At 42.6% G+C, this 19,675-nt stretch overlaps 1 protein-coding gene across 4 annotated transcripts in view; it reads left to right on the top strand.

Annotated features, from left to right (window-relative positions):
- Nucleotides 1-19,675, top strand: part of SNX14 (sorting nexin 14) — a 76,564-nt gene that overhangs the window by 24,677 nt on the left and 32,212 nt on the right. For 2 of the 4 annotated variants that reach the window (XM_090035995.1, XM_090035966.1), the window contains exons 8-16: nucleotides 958-1,114; nucleotides 8,009-8,084; nucleotides 8,984-9,028; nucleotides 9,113-9,193; nucleotides 9,979-10,093; nucleotides 11,114-11,269; nucleotides 11,644-11,768; nucleotides 12,768-12,826; nucleotides 17,056-17,082. In XM_090035995.1, the coding sequence (XP_089892121.1) occupies nucleotides 958-1,114; nucleotides 8,009-8,084; nucleotides 8,984-9,028; nucleotides 9,113-9,193; nucleotides 9,979-10,093; nucleotides 11,114-11,269; nucleotides 11,644-11,768; nucleotides 12,768-12,826; nucleotides 17,056-17,082 (841 nt within the window). The remainder of the gene's footprint in view (nucleotides 1-957; nucleotides 1,115-8,008; nucleotides 8,085-8,983; nucleotides 9,029-9,112; nucleotides 9,194-9,978; nucleotides 10,094-11,113; nucleotides 11,270-11,643; nucleotides 11,769-12,767; nucleotides 12,827-17,055; nucleotides 17,083-19,675) is intronic. The other 2 variants (XM_090035986.1, XM_090035976.1) reach the window with 1 other exon arrangement.

The raw sequence follows: 19,675 nt of genomic DNA, 5'->3' as shown, positions 1-19,675 counted from the left end.
AACTGACTGTTGGTGAAATTGCATGCTTACCATGATTTGTTTTTATACAGATTCTTGTGTGCTAAAAGCAGCAGTTTACATCTTTCTGGATTTTTTTAAATTCTCAGGTATTTGTTCAGCATACAGTACATGTTTACCATTTCTTGGCAGAGTCTAAGCCCTATTAATTCAATGCAACAAGGTGTGAATTATTACCGCCCATTTTAGTATTTGAAATGATTTAATGGGGTTATAAAATCTTTCTTGCTAATTAAGATGCAGAACCTCCGCCTACTAAAATGTGTTTTTCTTTCTCCAGAAACAGCTGTTGATATGTAGGTACTTTTTTGGCAGTGCTTCTGGCAGAATGGCCCCATTGTCAGATTTAGTTTAAGTGCCATGTACAACTTTTAACTGATGAATTACTTGCCCTTCTTTGCTTTGGAAGAGCAGCTTGAGATACTCAAGTATGCCCTAAGAAGGAAACTGCTTGTATGTTGAGATTAAATAAATGGTGAAGGCTCCAATCTTAAATTGTGTTTGACAAGCCAATAAATAAAAGTCTAGTCTTGGAAGACATATTGAGGCAAGAGCTAAAGGAGAGGAGCTCGGAGCCAATATGGTTTTGTTTTCATTGTTTACTTCACCTACTTACTGATAAGTTGAAGAATATTATAGGACTATACAACATGGCATTACTTCAGTGAAGACCATTTTTTTTAATTTTTATGTAAGAAGGTTTCATTTTTACATAAACTAATAGAAATGATTCTGTTCAGTGTTCAGAACAGAATTGTACTTCAGAATCTAAGCCAAGGTTACTTTGTTTAATAGTTATGAATTGAATGTATGACAATAATATTACCATTCTAATGCCATATATTGAAGAGGAAAGTGATGTTAAACCTGGTGAAATGCTAGGGGGAGGAAATGGAACTTTTTAGCTGTTGTTTTTTTTTTTGTTTTTTTATTTTGCAGTGCAAAATGCAGAATTTTTACAACAGGCTGCTTTAGAAGAATATGGACCAGAGCTCCATGCGGCTTTAAGAAGTCGAAGAGATGAACTCCACTATTTAAGGAAGCTTACTGAGATGCTTTTCCCTTATATTTTGCCCCCAAAAGCAATGGAGTGCAGGTAAAAAAAAAAAAAAAAAAAAAAAAAAAAAAAAAAGTATTATAGGTTGCACTGTTGACACATTCTGTTGCAGTTCTTCACAGTATTAGTAAAGTTAATTTGAATGTCTTTCCAAGGCAGTGATTTAGTTAAAATTCCTATATTAAATCCAGGTTTTGGGGTTGTATTTAGTAGCCATGTTGGTCTGAGACAAAGAAACACAAAACTCTAGAACTCTTGGCTCAGAGATGATACCTTTTATTAAACCGACTAGACCAACTAAGAAATGTCTTAGTTGGTTTAGTAAAAGGTAAAATCCCTGAACCAAGACTTCTGCGGTTTTGGATTTCTTACAGTAAATCCAAAAGCCCATAACAGTTATACAGTGACTAAGCAAGGATTCTAAATACTGTAGTATTATAACAAATACGAATTAGATGCACTACTATAGCCTTTAGTGATTATACTCAAACAGTAAAATTATTATAAGCAATGATAAGTTTCAATTTATAATAATGTAAGGATTCATGTCAGTATGGCTCTGTCACAGAGCTCTTAGGTGCCTTGCGAGTGAGAGCAGAAACGGCTTGGGAGAGACCCCTAGTGGTGGGAAGGGGGAAGCTCAGCTACCAGTCACCAGGACTGCACAGGTGCTGGTTGCCCTAGCAACCAGGGAAATCTAGAGACAGGAAGGGGCAGAGCTTAGCCCTTCTTAAGCCCAGGCAGAAGGCCAGGAGGGCAGTTTCCCTCCGGTGGCCGAGGGAGGAGGAACTCAGCCAGCACAAAAGGGGAGAACTCTGACGGTGGGAACATCCCCTGGTTCCTGCTGGGGGTTGATGCGCTCGCTCTCTCTCTCTGGTAGGGATGGATTCTTATTTGTGACCGGAACGGTCTAGCTTTTATGTTGTAGCCCAGGGGGGCTTTGTGTTCTTGTGTTTATTGTTTTGACTGGAGGACTGGGTGAGGCTATTAGGGGTTGGAGGAGGCCTCATAGGGACTCCACAGTAGTGTGGAGGTTCCTGGCATTGGAGAGGGCGCAGCATTGTTTGGGGTGCGTGGGCCCCAGCCCCGACTGAAGGGGGCAGCGAGGAACCCAGAGTTGGCACGGGCTAGAAGTCCTGAAACGGGCAGTGCGTGACAGGCTAGAGGCGTGGGCTGTGAGACGAGCTAGAGGACGCCAGTGAGGGTGCAGGCTGAGGTAGAAGCCAGAGAGCGTCTGCACAGCGCAGAGAGTAGGACAGACCTGAACAACACCAGATACATCTGCGAGGCTTGGGCTGCGGTATAAGGGGAGGAAAGGAGCCGCATATAATGCCTCGGGCACCGAGACAGAAAATAGGCAGCCTCCCATTTGGTTAAGATCTTCCAATCAAGCAAACAACAAGGCATGGCAGGTGAGAAGGCAGGCAGTTGGCCCTTGATCGGTGTTGTGGGACCACGAATTGACGACCCTAGGGAGGCACAACTGTCACAGGCTCCAATACAACTTCTCTGGCACTATCAATGAACCCTTCTATATTAGTGTGTTTATCCCCCCCAGATTCTTTCATTACAGTGGCTCTCTCATGCTTTCCTCCGCCTCCCCCATGAGTTGTTGATTCCCAGAATCTAGTTTACATTTGTACATAATAGTACACCATCGAACATTTTGCTTATTGCATAACTACATTGACCTTCCTTACTATGAATAACTTTGTCAATACGCCAACCTTAACTTTGAATTTCTTTTCTGTGAAACAACCAAGCAACTTGATTTGGAAGACTGAATTCTTACAAAATCAGTGGTATTTGGAATATTCTATATCTAAAGGACAGTTAATCAAGGGTATGGAAAAAGGAATTGAAAGTGGAGCTTCTGTACTTGCTCCATTTTCATGTTATTCTTTTGTGTCCTTAAGCCAAATCATTAGGAAAATGCAAACAAGTGAAAACTGAATCATTTTGTTACTGTCTTCAACTCGCTGTGAAGGCTTGGTGTGCTTGTTCTACATAATTAGGCTGACCACAGAGACAATGTGAAATCTGGGATGCTGTTGTTTCCCCCCCACACACCAATTAAGGATGCTACTGCAGACTGAAGTAAGAGTTGGGTGGTATACCAGAGCTGGGCCATGGCAGCTAAGGGAGTCAATGGCCCATTAACGAACTGTTGTTCATTATTTCACAGGTGTTTAAAAATCATCTCCCCTTTGTAATGGTCTTTCCACTAATTAAGCTAACCTATTTTTAGAGCAATCTTGCTTTCTGCTAGGGCTTACTGTTTTGCAGCTGGTGCTGCTCTGCCTTTCCACCCTGTGCCCAGGACACTCATTTTAATTTGCATTGGCCAGCCAGGACTAGCCTCCAAAATCCAGAACTATTTCTGGCAAAAGAGGGACATAGGGTCACCCTATACATAATGGGAATGTTGGGTGCTGTTTTGTTCCAGGTAGATGAAGCTTTCATAGACACTAGGGGCTGGAAGGGACTTCGTGAGATTGAGTCCAGCCCTGCCATTGTAGGTGAGAAGTCAGCTGGGATCAAGTGATCCCAGCAAGAAAAATATCCCAATGTTTTGTTTTGTTTTGTTTTGTTTTGTTTTTTTGAAAGAGTCCAGAGTAGGTGTTTGCACCACCTCTGGGGGGAGTCTGTTCTAGACCCTGGACACACACATCATAAAGAACTTTTTTCTTGCGTCTAGTCTAAATCAGCCTTCCTGGAGTTCATGGCTATTAGACCTTGTTATCCCTTGGGGAGCTCTGGTGAACAACTGTTTTCCCAGGTTCTGATGTACCCCTCTTATGTAATTGTAGGTTGCTACCAAGTCCCCCCGACCCTTCTCTTCTCCGGACTGAAGAGTCCCAAGTCCCTCAGCCTCTCCTTGTCCGGCCTGCCCTCCAGGCCTTGGATCATATGAGTGGCTGTCCTCTAGACTCTTTCAAGCTTTTCCACATCCCTCCTGAAGTGGGGGGCCCACACCTGGACACAATACTCCACCTGTGGTCTCACTAGGGCCGAGTAAAGCAGGAGGATGACATCTCTGGTTTTGCTTGAGATGCATCAGTAGATGCATCCCAGAGTTTGCTTTGCTTTGCTAGCCACAGCATTGCATTGCTGACTCATACTCATACTGTGGTCAGTCAGGACCCCCCAAGTCCCTTTCGGTCATAGTCCTAGCAAGCAGAGCACTGGTGAGCTTGTAAGTATGTTGAGGGTTCTTCCTACCAAGGTGCAGCACTTTACACTTCTCTGCATTGAAGTCCATCAAGTTTTGGTCAGCTCATCTTGAGAGCATGTCCAAGTTGGTCTGTATCGCTAGCCCGTCCTGCAGTATGACTGCCTACCCTTGTAATTTGGTGAAATCCATGAACTTTGCCAGTTGCATCTGACTCGCCTCTGCAGATTGTTAATGAAGATATTAAAGTACTGGCCCAAGTGCCAAGCCCTGAGGAACTCCACCAGTCATACTGCACCATGTTGATTTGCTCCTGCCAGCTAGTACTCTTTGGGGCTGAACTAGCCAGTTGCCTAGCTGTTGGGACCATAAGATGATCAAGCCCACAGTTCCTCAGCTTAGCCATGAGGACATTGTGGGGATCTAGGTCAAAGGCTTTTGAAATCCAGATGTGACATCTGTGTCATCTCCCTTGTCCAGGGCTTGTCTCCTGGTCATAGAAGGAGATGACGTTGGTCAGACAAGACCTTCCAGTCACAAAGCCATGTTGGCTGGCCTTCAGAAGCTTGCCTTCTGTTAGTCTGATGTAGATGGATCCCTTGACAATTTTCTCCAGGATTTTTCCAGGGATGGACATCAAACTGATTGGTCTGTAATTCTCCGGGTCATCCCTCCTCCCTTTCTTGAAGATGGGGACCATGTTGGCTCTTTTCCAGTCTTCCAAGACCTCACCCAAGCGCCACAAATTTTCAAATATCTTTTCCCAAGGAAGACGCAATGATGTCTGCCAGCTCCTTCAAGACTCTTGGGTGCATTCCATCTGGGCCTGCAGACTTGTGAATGTCCAGTTGCTCAAGGCATTCCCTCACCTGATCCACATCAATTTTGGGCCTGCCATCTGCTCCCAGACAGGTTCATGTCCTTTCTGACAGTGTGATCCCCTTGGGAAGGTGAAAAACCAATGTGAAAAAGTCATTTAGGAGATTGGCCCTTTCTTGGATATCAGATGTCAGCTGCCCTGTTTGATCTTGCAGGGGCCCTATGCTATCTTTTGTTCTTTTTTTGATTTCTCACATAACTGAAGAAGGACTCTTTGTTGTTTTTGATTCTGGTAGCTAGCCTGAATTCGGTTTGTGCCTTGGCTTTTCTGGACCACTCCCTACAGGTGCAGGCAAGTGCTGAGTAGTTTTCTTTGGTGATGCTTCCCATTTTCCAACTGGAGTAGGCTTCTCTTCTGAATTTAATGAGCTCCAACAGTTCCTTGTTCATCCAAGGGGGGCTTCCTTATCATTGATTATATTTCTTGTGAGATTGTATGGCTTTCCCCTGTGCCTCAAGGATTATGTTTTTGAGAGACGATCATTTCTCATGTACTCCCTTATCCAGGGGGTAATGGTCTCTAATTGCCTGATTTGCCAAATCTCTGAGTTTGCAAAAGTCAGCCTTCCCAAAGTTAAGGATTTCTGTTTTACTGAGGGATCTGCCTGCTCTTCGGTGAACTGAGACAGTCACCAAATCATGGTCACTGTCACCAAGCTTCTCCTCGATGATCAGACTGCTCTCCAGGTCCTCCCCTTTGGCCAGGACCAGATCAAGCATTGCCTCTCCCTTAGTTGGCCCATAGACCTCCTGCATTAGGTAGAGGTCATCAGTGCAAGTGAGAAAACTGCGCAACCTGTCAGATTTGGCTTTGTGCTTATCCCAAGAGAGATATCAGGAAAGTTGAAGTCCCCCATAACGATTGTGCATCAGTAGTGTGCAGCCTCGACCAGTTGCCTATTGAATTGCTGATCAAGTTCTTCCTCTTGGTGGGGAGGTCTATAGTAGACTCCTCCAAGTATGTCACTCTCCCCATGTTCTCCCTGTATTTTGACCCAGAGGGCCTCAAGACACCCTTCCTGGTTAGAAAACTCAATTTGCAGGAAGTGAACTGATCCTTGATGTAGAGAGCAACGCTTCATGAAATTGTTACTTATTTGGCCTGGATAATTCTGTTTCAGTATAATCGGTATATGAATGATTCCAATTTGGGAAACGGCAAAGAAAACTAATGGTTTCTCAAAACATGGGCTTGTTTGCACATACACTCAGACAACTGGTGCCTTATTAACTGATGTCTTATTAACAACAAAAGGATATAATTGCTTTTCTAGATGGGCATTTCCATTAGTGAGATTAAAAAATGAATTTCCTTTTTTATTTCTCCACAATTTTGATTTTTCAAAGCTGAACATTTTAGGGGGTGTTAAAAAGTAGGAAGCTGAAGTAGTGGTGTGTGAGGGAAGCTTGAGAAGCATGAATAATTTGTGTTCTGGTAGGCAGGTGGCAGCACTGAAATCCTAAATCTTCTCTGTGCATACTTTTTTTTGTAAAATCCACCGAGATCAGTATTCATTTATACTGATAGGAACATAATATTGGCATAGCAAGTTTGGGTAAATGTTTTGGGTGTTTTTTGTCTTGTAGCAACCCAGCAGTCCCAGAAACAAGTGTGCCACCAACCTCCCTCCTGAAACCTGGCCTTATTTCTCCAGTTAACCTTACCATACAGACAGCCCATCCGTTGTAAGAGGGGTATGAATTCATCAAAGAAGTGTAGTGGCAAGTGGCTGCTGCACAATTCCCTTTTAACCCTTTTTTTTTTATCTTCAGTACCACGTTCTAGGACAGTGCCCGTAGCTGTGTGGAGTGGAATGGACTCGCAGGGAAAATGGACAGGAAGGGTCTTAGCTGAAGGAGTTCACAGATCCATAGGACCTTTATCTATATGTGTAGTAAATTAGCACAATCTAAGGTCAGGCAGTTGCATGTATAGATCCAGATTTCTAGCAAATAAATTATCTACGTATAAGGAGCAAACATTTAAGGCATTGAAAACAAGCCAATCTGCATGTTGAAATTACTGACTTCCAAAGATTAGCAGGACCCTTAAGGAGAAGTGTTTGGAAGTTAAGTGATGAACTACTGTTTGGCATTTACCCCTTACCTTCCAGCTGTTGAATTGTAGACCAGAGGGACCATTATATTGTAGTTTCATCTCCTGTAAAATGTAAGCTGTTTCAGTTTTTGCACAGTTCACTGCTGTGTTGCGTTACTGTAAGATATGTTTTAGTTAAACGCATCTAGTTTTGATTTGGAAACTCTCAAGGCATAGAAAATCAACAGCTTCCTTTGCTGGCTTGCTCCAGTAATGAACTGAAGTCGCTTCTAAAATAATGCATTATTTTTCAATTAGGATTAGTTTGGCTTCTAGCCAGTGTTTTCTGTTATGCCTTTCTCTACTGAATTACAGGGGCCTTTTGAACCCTGTGTATTTCTCCTGTGAAGTTATTTTGCATGCTGTAATCAAGACACCTCTCAGCCTTCTTTGAGAAGCTCAACATATCGCTTTCTTAAAAACTCACACTCTGCTTTCTTTAGTCTACTTTTTTTCTCTTGTGCATCTGCTCTAATTTTTCCCCACGCATTCTTTTTAAAATGTGGATATCTTACATGATTATATCATTCCTGTATTGTTAAAGTTGTACAGAGATAAAAACACTTTACTCTTATTCACTGTTTCCATGTTTATACATCCAAAGATCACATTGACCCTTAGTTTAAACATCCCAAGATGAAATATGTGTAATGTGCTGCAATGTATTAAAAAATAACATCTCTTTAAAACATATTTCCTTGTTTAATAGTAATAAATGTATCCATTGCAGATTATTCTCTGATAATCACTGGTTATTACATAATCCTTTTTTTTTTTTTTTTAGATCCTTGACATTGCTCATAAGAGAGATATTGTCTGGTTCTGTTTTTCTGCCTTCCATGGACTTCATAGCAGATCCGGTGAGATTTTGGTGAATGAGTAATTCTTATTGGAATCAGTTTGGGCAATGGTGATTTTTGATTCTATTAACCTGCTGATTCCATTAAAAGGCAGACTCATTTGTTTTAAGAACACAGATGCTCACTTTTCCCCCATAGCCTCCTGGCCCTGCTGGAGGGGGGCCCCAGGGCTACGGGTCCAGGGACCTGGATCTGCAGCTCCCTTCCCCAGGCAGCAGCTGCTGCAGTGTAGCAGAGCCCAGCTGCCTGCCTGTTCTGCCTGCTGCAGGCTTGGACACAGGGGGTGGGGCCATCTCCCTGGCATGGTATGCAGTCCTGGAGGGGCAGACCCCAGAACTGTGCGCAGGGTGGGTGGTGGCCAGTGAAGGCAGCGGTGCGGGGTTGCATCCCTCAAAGCTATTGTGCATGCAGGGGGTGTGTTGCCAGGGAGCCCAGCCCCTGGATGAGCCACCCACAGCTCCATTCTACTCCCTGCTGGTGCCCCAGCCCTGCCTAACTCCCTCCCTTGCTTCCTACGAGGGGACGAATGCTTCACACCTGTGTGAATACTGTGTGATTGCTAGCAAGGAATGATGCATGCGGTAGAAGTCACAAATTACCTGCTCTGCATTAGTGTAAAATGCCAGTACAGTTTTTATCTGTTGGTCTTGTTTCTGGGAATGTTGTCTTGTATAGATTCCCTGCCTTTGGATCTTGGGTGCAGTCATTAACATAAAGGTTGTGAGAACCATTCTTTAATACTGCTCTTGTGTTTTGCTGTTGTTTGTGAGAGCCATTACTTAATACTGCTTTTGTGTTTTGCTGTTGTAAGCTTTTGAAGATCTACAAAAATTTTACCAGAAACCTGGGAATAACATGGCAGTGGAACTACAGTAATATGTATTTTTGTATTTTCTTAGAATACTGTCAACCATTTGCTTCTCATCTTCATTGATGATAGTCCAGTAAGTGCTGATAAATTCAGATAACGTATTTTTAATTTGCATGTGTCAGTTACCTTACTCAGTTGACCTACTCTTTTTCTACAGCCAGAGAAAGCAACTGAACCTGCTTCTTCACTGGTTCCATTTCTGCAAAAATTTGCAGAGCCTCGAAATAAAAAAATGTCTGTAAGTGAAGAAAACATTTACCTTGTATATCAGCCTGTGGATAAGTATTATACACACTACTTTATCTCTTTTATTACTTCTGTTAGACCAGGGGATCCCAAACTGTAGTACGCATACCCTTGGGGGTATGCAAGACATCTCTGGGGTACACAGGAGAAATTGTGTAATGGCGGATTTTAATTTTCATTATAATAATTGGCATTTAAGGGGCTAAAATGTATGCTGTTAGGGGTATATATCTAGTGGCTGTTTACAAACTAGTCGGGGGGACCAGCAGGCATTGGAGGAGTCTCTGTTCCCCTGAGCACTCCCAGGACTGACAAGAAATAATGGTCATAAGCTGGCAGAGGGTAGATTTAGGCTAGATATCAGGAGGCGCTACTTCACTTTCAGGGCGGCTAGGATCTGGAACCAACTTCCAAGAGAAGTGGTGCTGGCTTCTATCGTGGGGGTCTTTAAGAGGAGGCTAGATGTACACCTTGCTGGGGCCATTTGACCCCAGAACTTTCCTGTCATGGCAGGGGATCAGACTTGAAGATCTGCTCAGGTCCCTTCCAACCCTACAGACTATGAAACTATGTGGGCAGCTGGTAAATTTGGAAGTGGATTCATAGACATTCCAGCCTTAATGTCGATGAATTAATGTTTGGAAGCTGAAAGGGACCTTGGAAGGTCATCGAGTCCAGACCCCAGATATGCAATAAGAAAATTTGGGATCCTCTGTATTTAATATTTCCTCAAGCTTTCTTTGGAAACTAACTGTGATATCTACCCTCCATAATAAGGTCCTGAAGTTGGAACTGAAGGAGATCAGAGAAGAGCAAGATCTCTTATTTCGTTTCATGAACTTCCTCAAACAGGAAGGAGCAGTACATGTGCTGCAGTTTTGCCTAACTGTAGGTAAGAATATTGAACTGTGCCCTGTGTGGTTGTACTTTAATAGCAAAAATGCCTTCATCTCAAAGTGAATGCATGTAGCTCTTGTTACTTTCCATGTACTGTTCTTACTCTGTACCTATATCGTGATGAAATGTGATAGATTAACTTTTATTAGTAGATGTTTTGGATGGGGAATCCAGGAAAAAGATGACAAAGTTGAGATGGAAATACAAAGCGCCCGAGCGAGGGACTAACAATCGAGGGATGGGGGAGAGGAGGGGAACGCAACTAGGTTACATACCATACAACATACAGCTTGCCCCCGGGGCAGCAGCACCTACCATAGCCTCCTGTGGGAGGCAGCCAGGCTATTGCTGCCCTAAGCCTCAGGCGCAGGATGAAAGTTCCCCACCACCTCCCTGTGCCCTGGACCACGTCCCTGCCAGGTCATGCCACCCCCAGCAGCCCCAGGCAGCCTCCGTACTGCCCCTGGGACCAGACAGGGTTGTTGGGAGCCAGCGACAGCCAGGCAGTGCCGCGGGACTCAGAGCAGGCTGGGCTCTAAGGAGCCAGGCCAGGCTGCCCCAGCAGGGAGCGAGGGGAGCCACCCTGCTCTGCGTCCTGCCAGCACTGGCTCCCACGTGTCCCCTCGCTGCCAGCCCCCCACCCCAGGCCAGTGGCCAGATGGAGGACCAGCATGCTCCCAACCTGCTCTTACCTGAGCTTCCTGATCTGGCATGGGCAGGAACAGCCACATTGTCCCTGGCTGGGTATTTTGCCCACCGCTGCTGTACGCTCATGGAATAACTGGTTTGAATTGTAGTTCATATTTTAGGGGCTAATTTTATGAAAGTATAAACCACTTAAACTACTTTATTAGATTTATGGGTCTCATCATCTTAAGTTTTCGTATAATGAAGATTTTATGAAAAGTCATACCTATTAGTATGGTGTACGAGTTGAGCTACATGGCCTCTGCAAGGTACAGCCTTTTGTATTAATTAATTTAATTAAGAAATACATTTTTCCCCTGATTTGCAGAGGAATTCAATGATAAAATTTTAAGACCAGAGCTAACAAATGCTGAAAAGAAGTCTATTCATGAAGAAGTACAGAAAATCTATGAAACGTACTGTTTGGAAGAAAGTGTTGATAAAATTAGATTTGACCCTTTTATTGTGGAAGAGATTCAAAGAAGTAAGTTCCAGACTGAAAGTAACACTTAATTTATACTATAATTCCATAATGCATTCTGTCATTTAAAAAATTAATCTTAATGAATCAAAATCATGAATAACTTTAATTTTATTATAGCAGAAAAATCACGCTTAAACCAGTGATCATGGATGTGTATGCTGTTTTTCTTCATTGAAATTTATCTGCATAATCTTTGTTACAATGTGTATTTGAAACTCATTTCAGCAAGCATCTTAGTTGCAAAATTTTTGGGTGCTCAGTGCATTGATTTCTATTGATTAATTTAGGAAATACCAGCGTGTGGAGGGAGATGTGTGAAATGCAGGCAGGGTCAATTTAATATTCACCATAATTTTTTAACACTTTTTCTGTAGTTGCTGAAGGTCCATATGTAGATGTTGTGAAACTTCAAACTATGCGATGCCTTTTTGAAGCATATGAACATGTTCTTTCCCTCTTAGAGAATTTTTTTGCACCTATGTTCTGTCATAGTGATGAGGTAAGCATGAGAGGTTTGTTGTCTTGCCTTAAAATATTTGTTTGTTAGGAAGATAGGCTGCTTACAGAAGTTTTGCTTCTTGTAAATATTGAGATTTCAGTTGCTTAACTGGCAAATAGCTTGTTTTCTCATCTCCATTAGCACTGTGGAGCCACTATAGCTCTGAGTAAGGAAATTGGTTTTCTTGATGACTAAATTGTAATTACAGAATTTTTAAGGCAAACATCTGAAAAGAGAATACTTCATTATCACATCTTAGATTTGAATTTGCAGTACTGTAATCTAAAAAAGGTCTCTTCCTCCCCCATTTGTATAAGTAAGGACTTGAACTAAAAGTAACTGATAGGGAACTTCTTTTAATACTACTTAGTTGCCTTTCATAATACAACAGTACTGTAAGATTTAGCATACCCACCATGCAAAACCACTCCTGAGGAAAAAAACATATATACTGTTTTAAGGTAATTGAAATGTTATACTAGTTTTAAAATAGGTTGTTTGAGGTAGACCATTGTAATTTTAGAGATGTGTATTGGTAAAGTTCTTAATTTTCATTCTGGAGGCAAGGTTTGGAAGCAAAAATAATAATTTATTTAAATGTCTATCAACTCTTAAAATTGTAAAATACTGTTAAAGGGAGCTGACAGATGTGGGGGTGGGGAAAAAACCAAGCAGTGCTTTACTGGAAGAGGCAGTGGATTAGTTCGACCTGGCTCTGCAGTGTCTGTATAGATTGGATGCTTCAGTGGGGCACTTCAATCAGCTATTAGATAAATACTGAAAAGTCTTATTGAAGCACCCAATCTATATAGACTTTGGGTGAGCCAGGTCCAATTAACACAATGCCTCTTCTGAGCATGCCCTGTGCTTAGTATGGGGGCATGTTGAGCTTAAAATAAAACGCGCCCCCCCCAATGTTTGTGAGCAGCCAAACCGATGGAGAAGTGAAGGAACTTGACTCAGTGATTTCTTGTATTTTTACTCATCCATCTATTTTAGTATTTCAGGCACCTCTTAAAAGGAGCAGAGTCCCCAGTCCGCAATTCAAGGACTAATAGGTAGGTGTATTAAATCTTTTTTTTTTAATTGACATTTTTAAAACATTTGCTTTGAATGTTCTCTTAAATCAGGAGTGTTATCTCATGTGGCAGACAGACCCCTCCCCTTCCCCCAGCATACCTGTTCCAACTGGTCTGGGATGCTGCACATGGTAGTTGCATGAATTTATTTGAATCTAAGATGACTTTGAATTTAAGACCTCCCAATAATTACATTCTCTTCATGGAAAATTACGCATTTCTTCCAGTTTTCCATGGATAGAATTTAATTATTGGGAGGTTGTCTTAAATGATCTCCTTGACCCCTATGGTGGGGAAAGCAGTGGCAAAGGAGGCAGACAGCCGCATCTTTGCCCTTTTCCCCCTCCCTGCCCCCTTGCCATTTGCCCACCTGTGCCTGTCCCCTGCACCTTCTGCTGCTGTCCTGGCTAATAACAGTTGCAGGGGGAGCCCCAGAGCAGCTCATGACCTGTTCTTGCTCTGCACTGCAAGGAGCAGCTGTCCAGGGAACCCAGTTTAGCTGGAGACAGTGGCAGCAGCTCATTTCCTCTTGGCTTGCCCTCTGCTTAAGACCAGTGGGGGGGTCAATTTATTCCGGCTGAAGGCCTGCTTAATGAGTTTTGGTAAGCTGTTGAGCGCCTCGAGGGTAGCCCTGCCCATTGATAGGTGCCCTGCCCCATGGTCATCATCTTGGGATTGGAAGTCCCACCCCTAGCCCCTGACCCTTGCCCCGGGATGTCCCTCCCCTTGCCGTGAGAAGTACTCCTTTTGGGAGGGGGGGTTATCTGAACAAGGAAAAAACTAAATCATATACTAGAAGTCAAACATTTACTATAAGGTATTTTAATTCTTTAAAAAAAATATTTTGTCATTTGAGGTTTTTGTGTAGTGTGTGTATATATAGAGGTGACTGCATAATAGGTCAAAAAGCCTTACACTTGTATTTTGTGTGTGGGGTGTAGTTGAGGGGGCATTGTGATGGGGTGTGGCTGTGTTGGGGGGCATAGGGTATGTTGCAAGGGGTGTGTGTGTGTGTGTGTGTTGGGTTTGTGGGATATGAGGAAGGGTATGAGGGGTGTGGGGACAGTCCCACACCGTCTCCCCCATAGCACACGGCTCCTGCTGCCTGTGGCAGCAGCAGTAGGCAGGGGCCTTCCAGGTGCCCATCAGCATGCAGCTCCAGCTAGAACTACATATGACAGCAAGGAGTGCAGCCAGGCTGGCCTGGCTCTTGCAGGACACTTCCCGCTCCACACATGCAGCTCCTGGCACTCACATGCTGCCTTTGTGTTGGAGCTGGCTGCCATCATGTAAGCAGATGACAGGGCTCCCCACCACTTTCGGCAGAGTCCCAGAAACTGCACATGGTGGAATAGGTAGCTGTCTCCATCACGAGGGGCTTTCCCCGGTGGCATGCAGGTGCTGGGAGCCACGCTTGTGTGGTGGACTGGCCTGGCTGCTCTCCTTGTCACCATGTGCAGTGTTGGTCAGAGCTGCGTACTGCCAAGCTACAGTGCCACGAGCGCCCCAAGGGCCCCTGCCTGCTGCTGCCACTGGCAGTGAGCTATGTGCCTTGGAGGGGAGTATGCAGGGGAATCCCAACACCCTTCCTCAGACCCACACCCTGCCCACCTGAGCTCTGTGTTCCTGCCGCCCCCCTAAACTCAAGCTCCGCCAGCCCCATGCTTCCCAGCCCTGCCCAGCTACAGCCCCCTGCCTGCCCTGTCACAGCTCCCCCTACTGTTTCCCTACTTGCTGCCCAGAGCAAGCACTGCAGCAGGGAGACGAGGAGAAGCTGCTGGAGGCCAGGAAAACTAAGTGTGTACCCCAGAAGCTACAGCAGTGACAGCAGCAGCCCTGCCTGGAAGCTGCGTGCTGACTGAGCTGGGCTCTTCTGCACACCAGGATGGGAGCAAGGCACGCGGGCTGGGTGGGGTACAGTTAATGTTGGACACCCGCAGGCTGGATTCAGCCCGTGGGCCATATTTTGCCTGCCCCTGGTCTAGAGGGTCATCTTTGAACTGCTGCTGCTCGATACAACTAGAATACCAGCCATCTTATAAAATACTACTGGAATAGAATGCCAGGCAACTTTTCCACTCTCATGGATTTTCCATTTGAATCAGTGATGTTCTGTGGTGTGTTTGTTAGTGAAGACTGCCTCCTTGATTTTTCTTTGCTATTGTCAGAGCAGTTTGGGTTAATTCATGCCATAACGGTGTTTTGCCACATCATAGTTTCATCTGGAGAAGATAGCAGTAAGAATACATGTAGGTTCCTTCTTGAACAGTTTTACCAGCACCAAAAGTTTCATAGATTGTAGAGTCAGAAGGGACCACAATGGATCATCATGTCTGACCCCCTGCCCCTGGCAGGAAAGAGGACCAAGGTCAGATGACCCCAGCCAGGTGACTATCAAGTTCCCAAAATTTTTTATTGCCATACCCCTTCCAGATTTTACCAGCTGCCCATGTATTCCTACCAGCATACTTTACCCCTTAAATCTATTATAATAATGAAAAACTAAATCTGCCTTTACACAATTTCTCCCCTGTATCCTGCAAAAATGTCTTGCATACCCCCAGGGGTATGTATACTACAGTTTGGGAACCTCTGACCTACACCAATAAATCTCTTGTCACATTGCCTGGTTCGAAAGCATGCTGCTGCGTGCTGTCTTGGAAATTTTGAAATTCTGTGTTGGGGGTATGTGGCAGGGAGCCACACATCTGAGCCAAAACACTCTAAACTGGAGTAGAATATGGAGCACTTCAAACATTTGCCTGAATGGACTTGATCTGAATCAGTCTTAATAGAATGTGCATGTGGTCAATCACTTGAAGAAAGTAAAGTTACTTTACAGCAATCATTTTTTTTTTTTTAAAGATGTCGTCCAGTATAGTAGCTACACTCCACCCTTTTTATGTCCGTAGTCAAAAGTGCAAGGATTGGTAGGGTGCAATATGTGTTTCTGGATGCTGCTGACATGAATTGCATAGGCACTTACTTTGGGATGTGCAGCTGGACAATGGATCTCAAAGAACTACAATTATAGTTCTTGCTCAGTAACTTTTCTTTCCTTTGCTAGAGAGCACTGTGGGGAAACTAAAAGAGATGAATGGCTCTGGGCAGTGTTCGACTTGCATAATAAGCCATGCTACACAAACACAGTTAAAGTTTTATTTTACAGATCAGATTATTAGTTTTAACAAGAAACTACCTAAGTTAAAGCTCAGAGGTCATAAGTATTAAAGAGTTATGGTAAGGATATTCCTAATGATCGTTACTGAATTAAAGCTCAATAACTACTGTTTCTCCCTCTAAGACTGAATGCCAGAACGTTCTGAATCTATTTCCCCATTTATGCTACTTACATGGTACTAAGCTGAACCTATTTCAGACTTCACAATTAAAGATTTCTCTGTTAAAGAACAATCTGAGATGTTAAACTGTTGCTGATTTTTAAATAATTCTAAAGAGGAAATGTGGAAACTTGGATCCTACAATCTATTTTTTTTCTCTTTACCCATGCTGGCCCTTCAGTAGTTTCCATGTACCAAAAACCAACTGTGGTCTCTATAGAGATATTAGTTATTGCTGTGTTTTAACATGAGTTTGGTTGAGCTTGATCAGAATTATTGTATTGTGTAGAGGAGCAGACTAGATGGTGAAATGGTCTCTTTAATTGTTAAAATCTATGCAAGAGCCATTTACATTTTCAGGCTTCTTCACAAAGTACATTTTGTGCTTTTATAAAATTAAATGCATGAGGTTTTCCCACAGCTTTGTTTAAAGAGTCTGACCTGTATAAATTTCCAACCTGGATTACAGCCTAGCAGTGTAATTTTGAACATATGCAGATGTTTAGTTTTAAGAATGAGAGTAATCTTTTTGTTTAACAGAAGCTATTCATTTGCTTAATTTCAAGCACATGCTTAAATGTTCTTAAGACTGGGTTTTTTAAAATACAACAACCCTAAGTTCATTGAATATATACTGATTTTTCTCTCCTATCCCCTTTAGTAAATTTTGATATTAACATTCTACTTTTGGAAGGTATCAGTATGTAAATCTTTAAGTTTGTAGAGACGATCATAAGTGCACCAGTATCTCTGCTAGTGGATATAGTGAAGGACCTAGACTGGTTTTGCTTGAAGTAACCTTGTGGCTTTCTTTGGAACTTTATTCTTTTGGGCTTCTGGTGTAATTTCATGTGCCTGTTGTTGCAGAGGTAGCCTGAGTTTCGATGATTTTCGGTAAGTCAAAGTAGTATGCTGTAATTGTTGCCTGTTAATGCTGGACTGCTTTTGTCATGACCACATCATACTGCCTTTAACAGCCATAAACGATTTCATTTTTAAACATCTACGAAAATATGTTTTCTGAACTAAATTAATTTTAAAAATTCACAATTTGCCTTTCTTGCACCTTCAGCTTCTCAAACTTGCCCCTTTCTACAACACCTGCCCTTCCCCTCCCAAATTGCTCCTGTTCAAGTTGTGTGTTCACCATCTCAAGTCCTTTGTCCAAGTCTCATGTTCTTCACTCAACTAATAGTCTCCACAGGTTTCTCATTCTAGTCAGTTTCTTTTCAGTCAATTATAATCCTTTTTCATGGCTCCTCATTTGGTTTCTCTTGTGCTTCCTCCACAACTTCCTAGCTCCTAATTGTTTTTGTGAGGTTCTTCATCCAGTCTCTCTCTCAGCCCTATTGTTCCTTGTTTCAAATTGCCCTTCCATTCTCTTGTTCTGCATTCTTGGGCTCCTTGTTCAAATTATTCTCTCCCACCTTCATGCCAGATATTAAGCTCTTGCCCCAGTTTGCAGGGGAGGGGATACCAGGTTTCCAAGTTGTTAAAATTGACTTTGATACCAGCACAAAAATATACATTGTCCTTCTCAAGCAGATAAACTGTTTTGGAGCATAGGATGATAGAAAAGGAGGACTGGAAGGGACCTCATGAAGTTTTTTCTTGTTCAGTCCCTTGGTCAAGGCAGGATCATCCTTAACTAAACCATCTCAGCCAAGTGTCTGTCTAACCTGCTCCTGTGGCATCTCCATCCTTGGAAGTTCTCAACTTTTTTCTAAGTATTTTATTCAAGTATTTGACCACCTTTATAGTCAGAAACTTCCTCCTATTTCCTCTGCTGCAGGTAGAGGCCATTGATCTCAGTCCTGCCCCCTGTACTCCCGAAGAAAAGTCTGTAATCACACTTCATGTACTTAAACTGTAATTAAATCCCCCTTCATCTTCTCTTTTTTTCAGACTAAATAGTTGTAGTTCTTTCAGCCTTTCTTAATAAGCCATGATTCTTAGGTCTAATAGGTTTTTTCTCTCTGTTGGACTCTCCAGTCTGTCCACTTCTTTGTTAAAGTATGGGGCCCAGAACTGCACATAATAATCCAGATGAGGCCTCAGCAGTACTAAATAGAAAGGAAACATGGCTTCCCTTGATTTGCAAGAAAGGGTCTGTTAATGCACCCCAATATACTGGATTTTTTTAATTTGTCTTTTTTGGGGGGGTTGTTTTTACAACAAGCGCACAGTGTTCATCCATTCAGTGTAATATGCTGGGTGTTTTCCTGCAATACTGTAGCCTAGCCAATTCTTTACCAGTCTGTATTCATGAAGAATACTTTTGTGCCTAAAGTGCAGGATATTGCACTTGTTCTTTGTTGAATTTCATCTGATTGATTGTGGATCACATTTCCAGTTTATCCAGGTGAGTCTGGATTTTAGCTCCACACAAGTGTCTGCAGCTCTACCCAACTTGATGTCATCTACAGACTTGCTAAGCATGCACTCCCATCATCCAAATCATTAATGAAGATGTTCAATGTTACTAGATCCTGGAGATTCTTCATTGAATACAGTGATGCAACCAGTCTTGAATCCACCTTTATACTTCTTTCTTCTAGTCTGTGTTTGCTTCTCCTTCCCTTTCTTAAGGTGGGCACTATATGTGCCCATTTCTAGTCATCTGGAACCTCAGCGGACCTGCACAAGTACTCAGAGAGATGGGTCTGATATTACCTCAGCCAGTTCCTTCAGTACCAGAGGGTGTATCCCATTCCCATCTGGTCCTGCAGAATTGAAAGCATCAAGCTTCTCTAAGTAATCTCTAAACTGTTTTTTTCTAGGTGTACACCAGCATGAAAACATCTCAATACAATTGGTTATAGTTTGGCTCAGTAGTAAACTTGGCTAAATTGTAAATGATAAAAATTGGGATGGTTGTATGTTGAGGGTATTATAGTATCATGAATAGTGCTTATGGTTTATGGCAGGGTTGGCAAACTGATGCCTTTCTTCAAATGGGAAATGGCAGTGACTTAAAGGTGAGAAACAGAAATGGTTTGGAAGAGCAATCAAGTGGTTTATTCAGTTTTAGAATATTATGTGTGCACATGTACACGGTAGTTCTGATCAGGAAATATTGAAAGCAAACATTCAAGTCCCCCCTAACAAGAAAAAGCTTTTAGAGTTGACAATTGGTGCCGTTGGCAATATTGCTGTTTAGATGATGAAACTGCTTTGTCAGATGTTAACTGCTCTGCTTTCCCGAGTGGCTTGTAAATAAAACATTTTAAAAAATAAAAAAATAGAGAACTGATTAACCATTGGATGCATTTGTTTTGCTAAAATGTGTATTTCTTCTTTGAATCCCAACCAATCTCTCTGCATTTTTAGAGTTCTGCAGTTTACCTTCCTGATTTGTATATTCCACATTAAAAAGTTTTTAAAGGACTTAAGAAAACTATGCACTAGGGACACTCTTTAATCTTCCTGGTGGAATTCTGTATAAACTATTTCATTTGCACTTCCCCTGTTAAAAATTAACCATTCC

Source organism: Crocodylus siamensis, chromosome 1 (genome assembly GCF_052110815.1).
Source record: "Crocodylus siamensis isolate JL-2025a chromosome 1, ASM5211081v1, whole genome shotgun sequence".
NCBI lineage: Eukaryota > Metazoa > Chordata > Crocodylia > Crocodylidae > Crocodylus > Crocodylus siamensis.
This window is presented reverse-complemented; position numbering and strand designations above follow the sequence as displayed.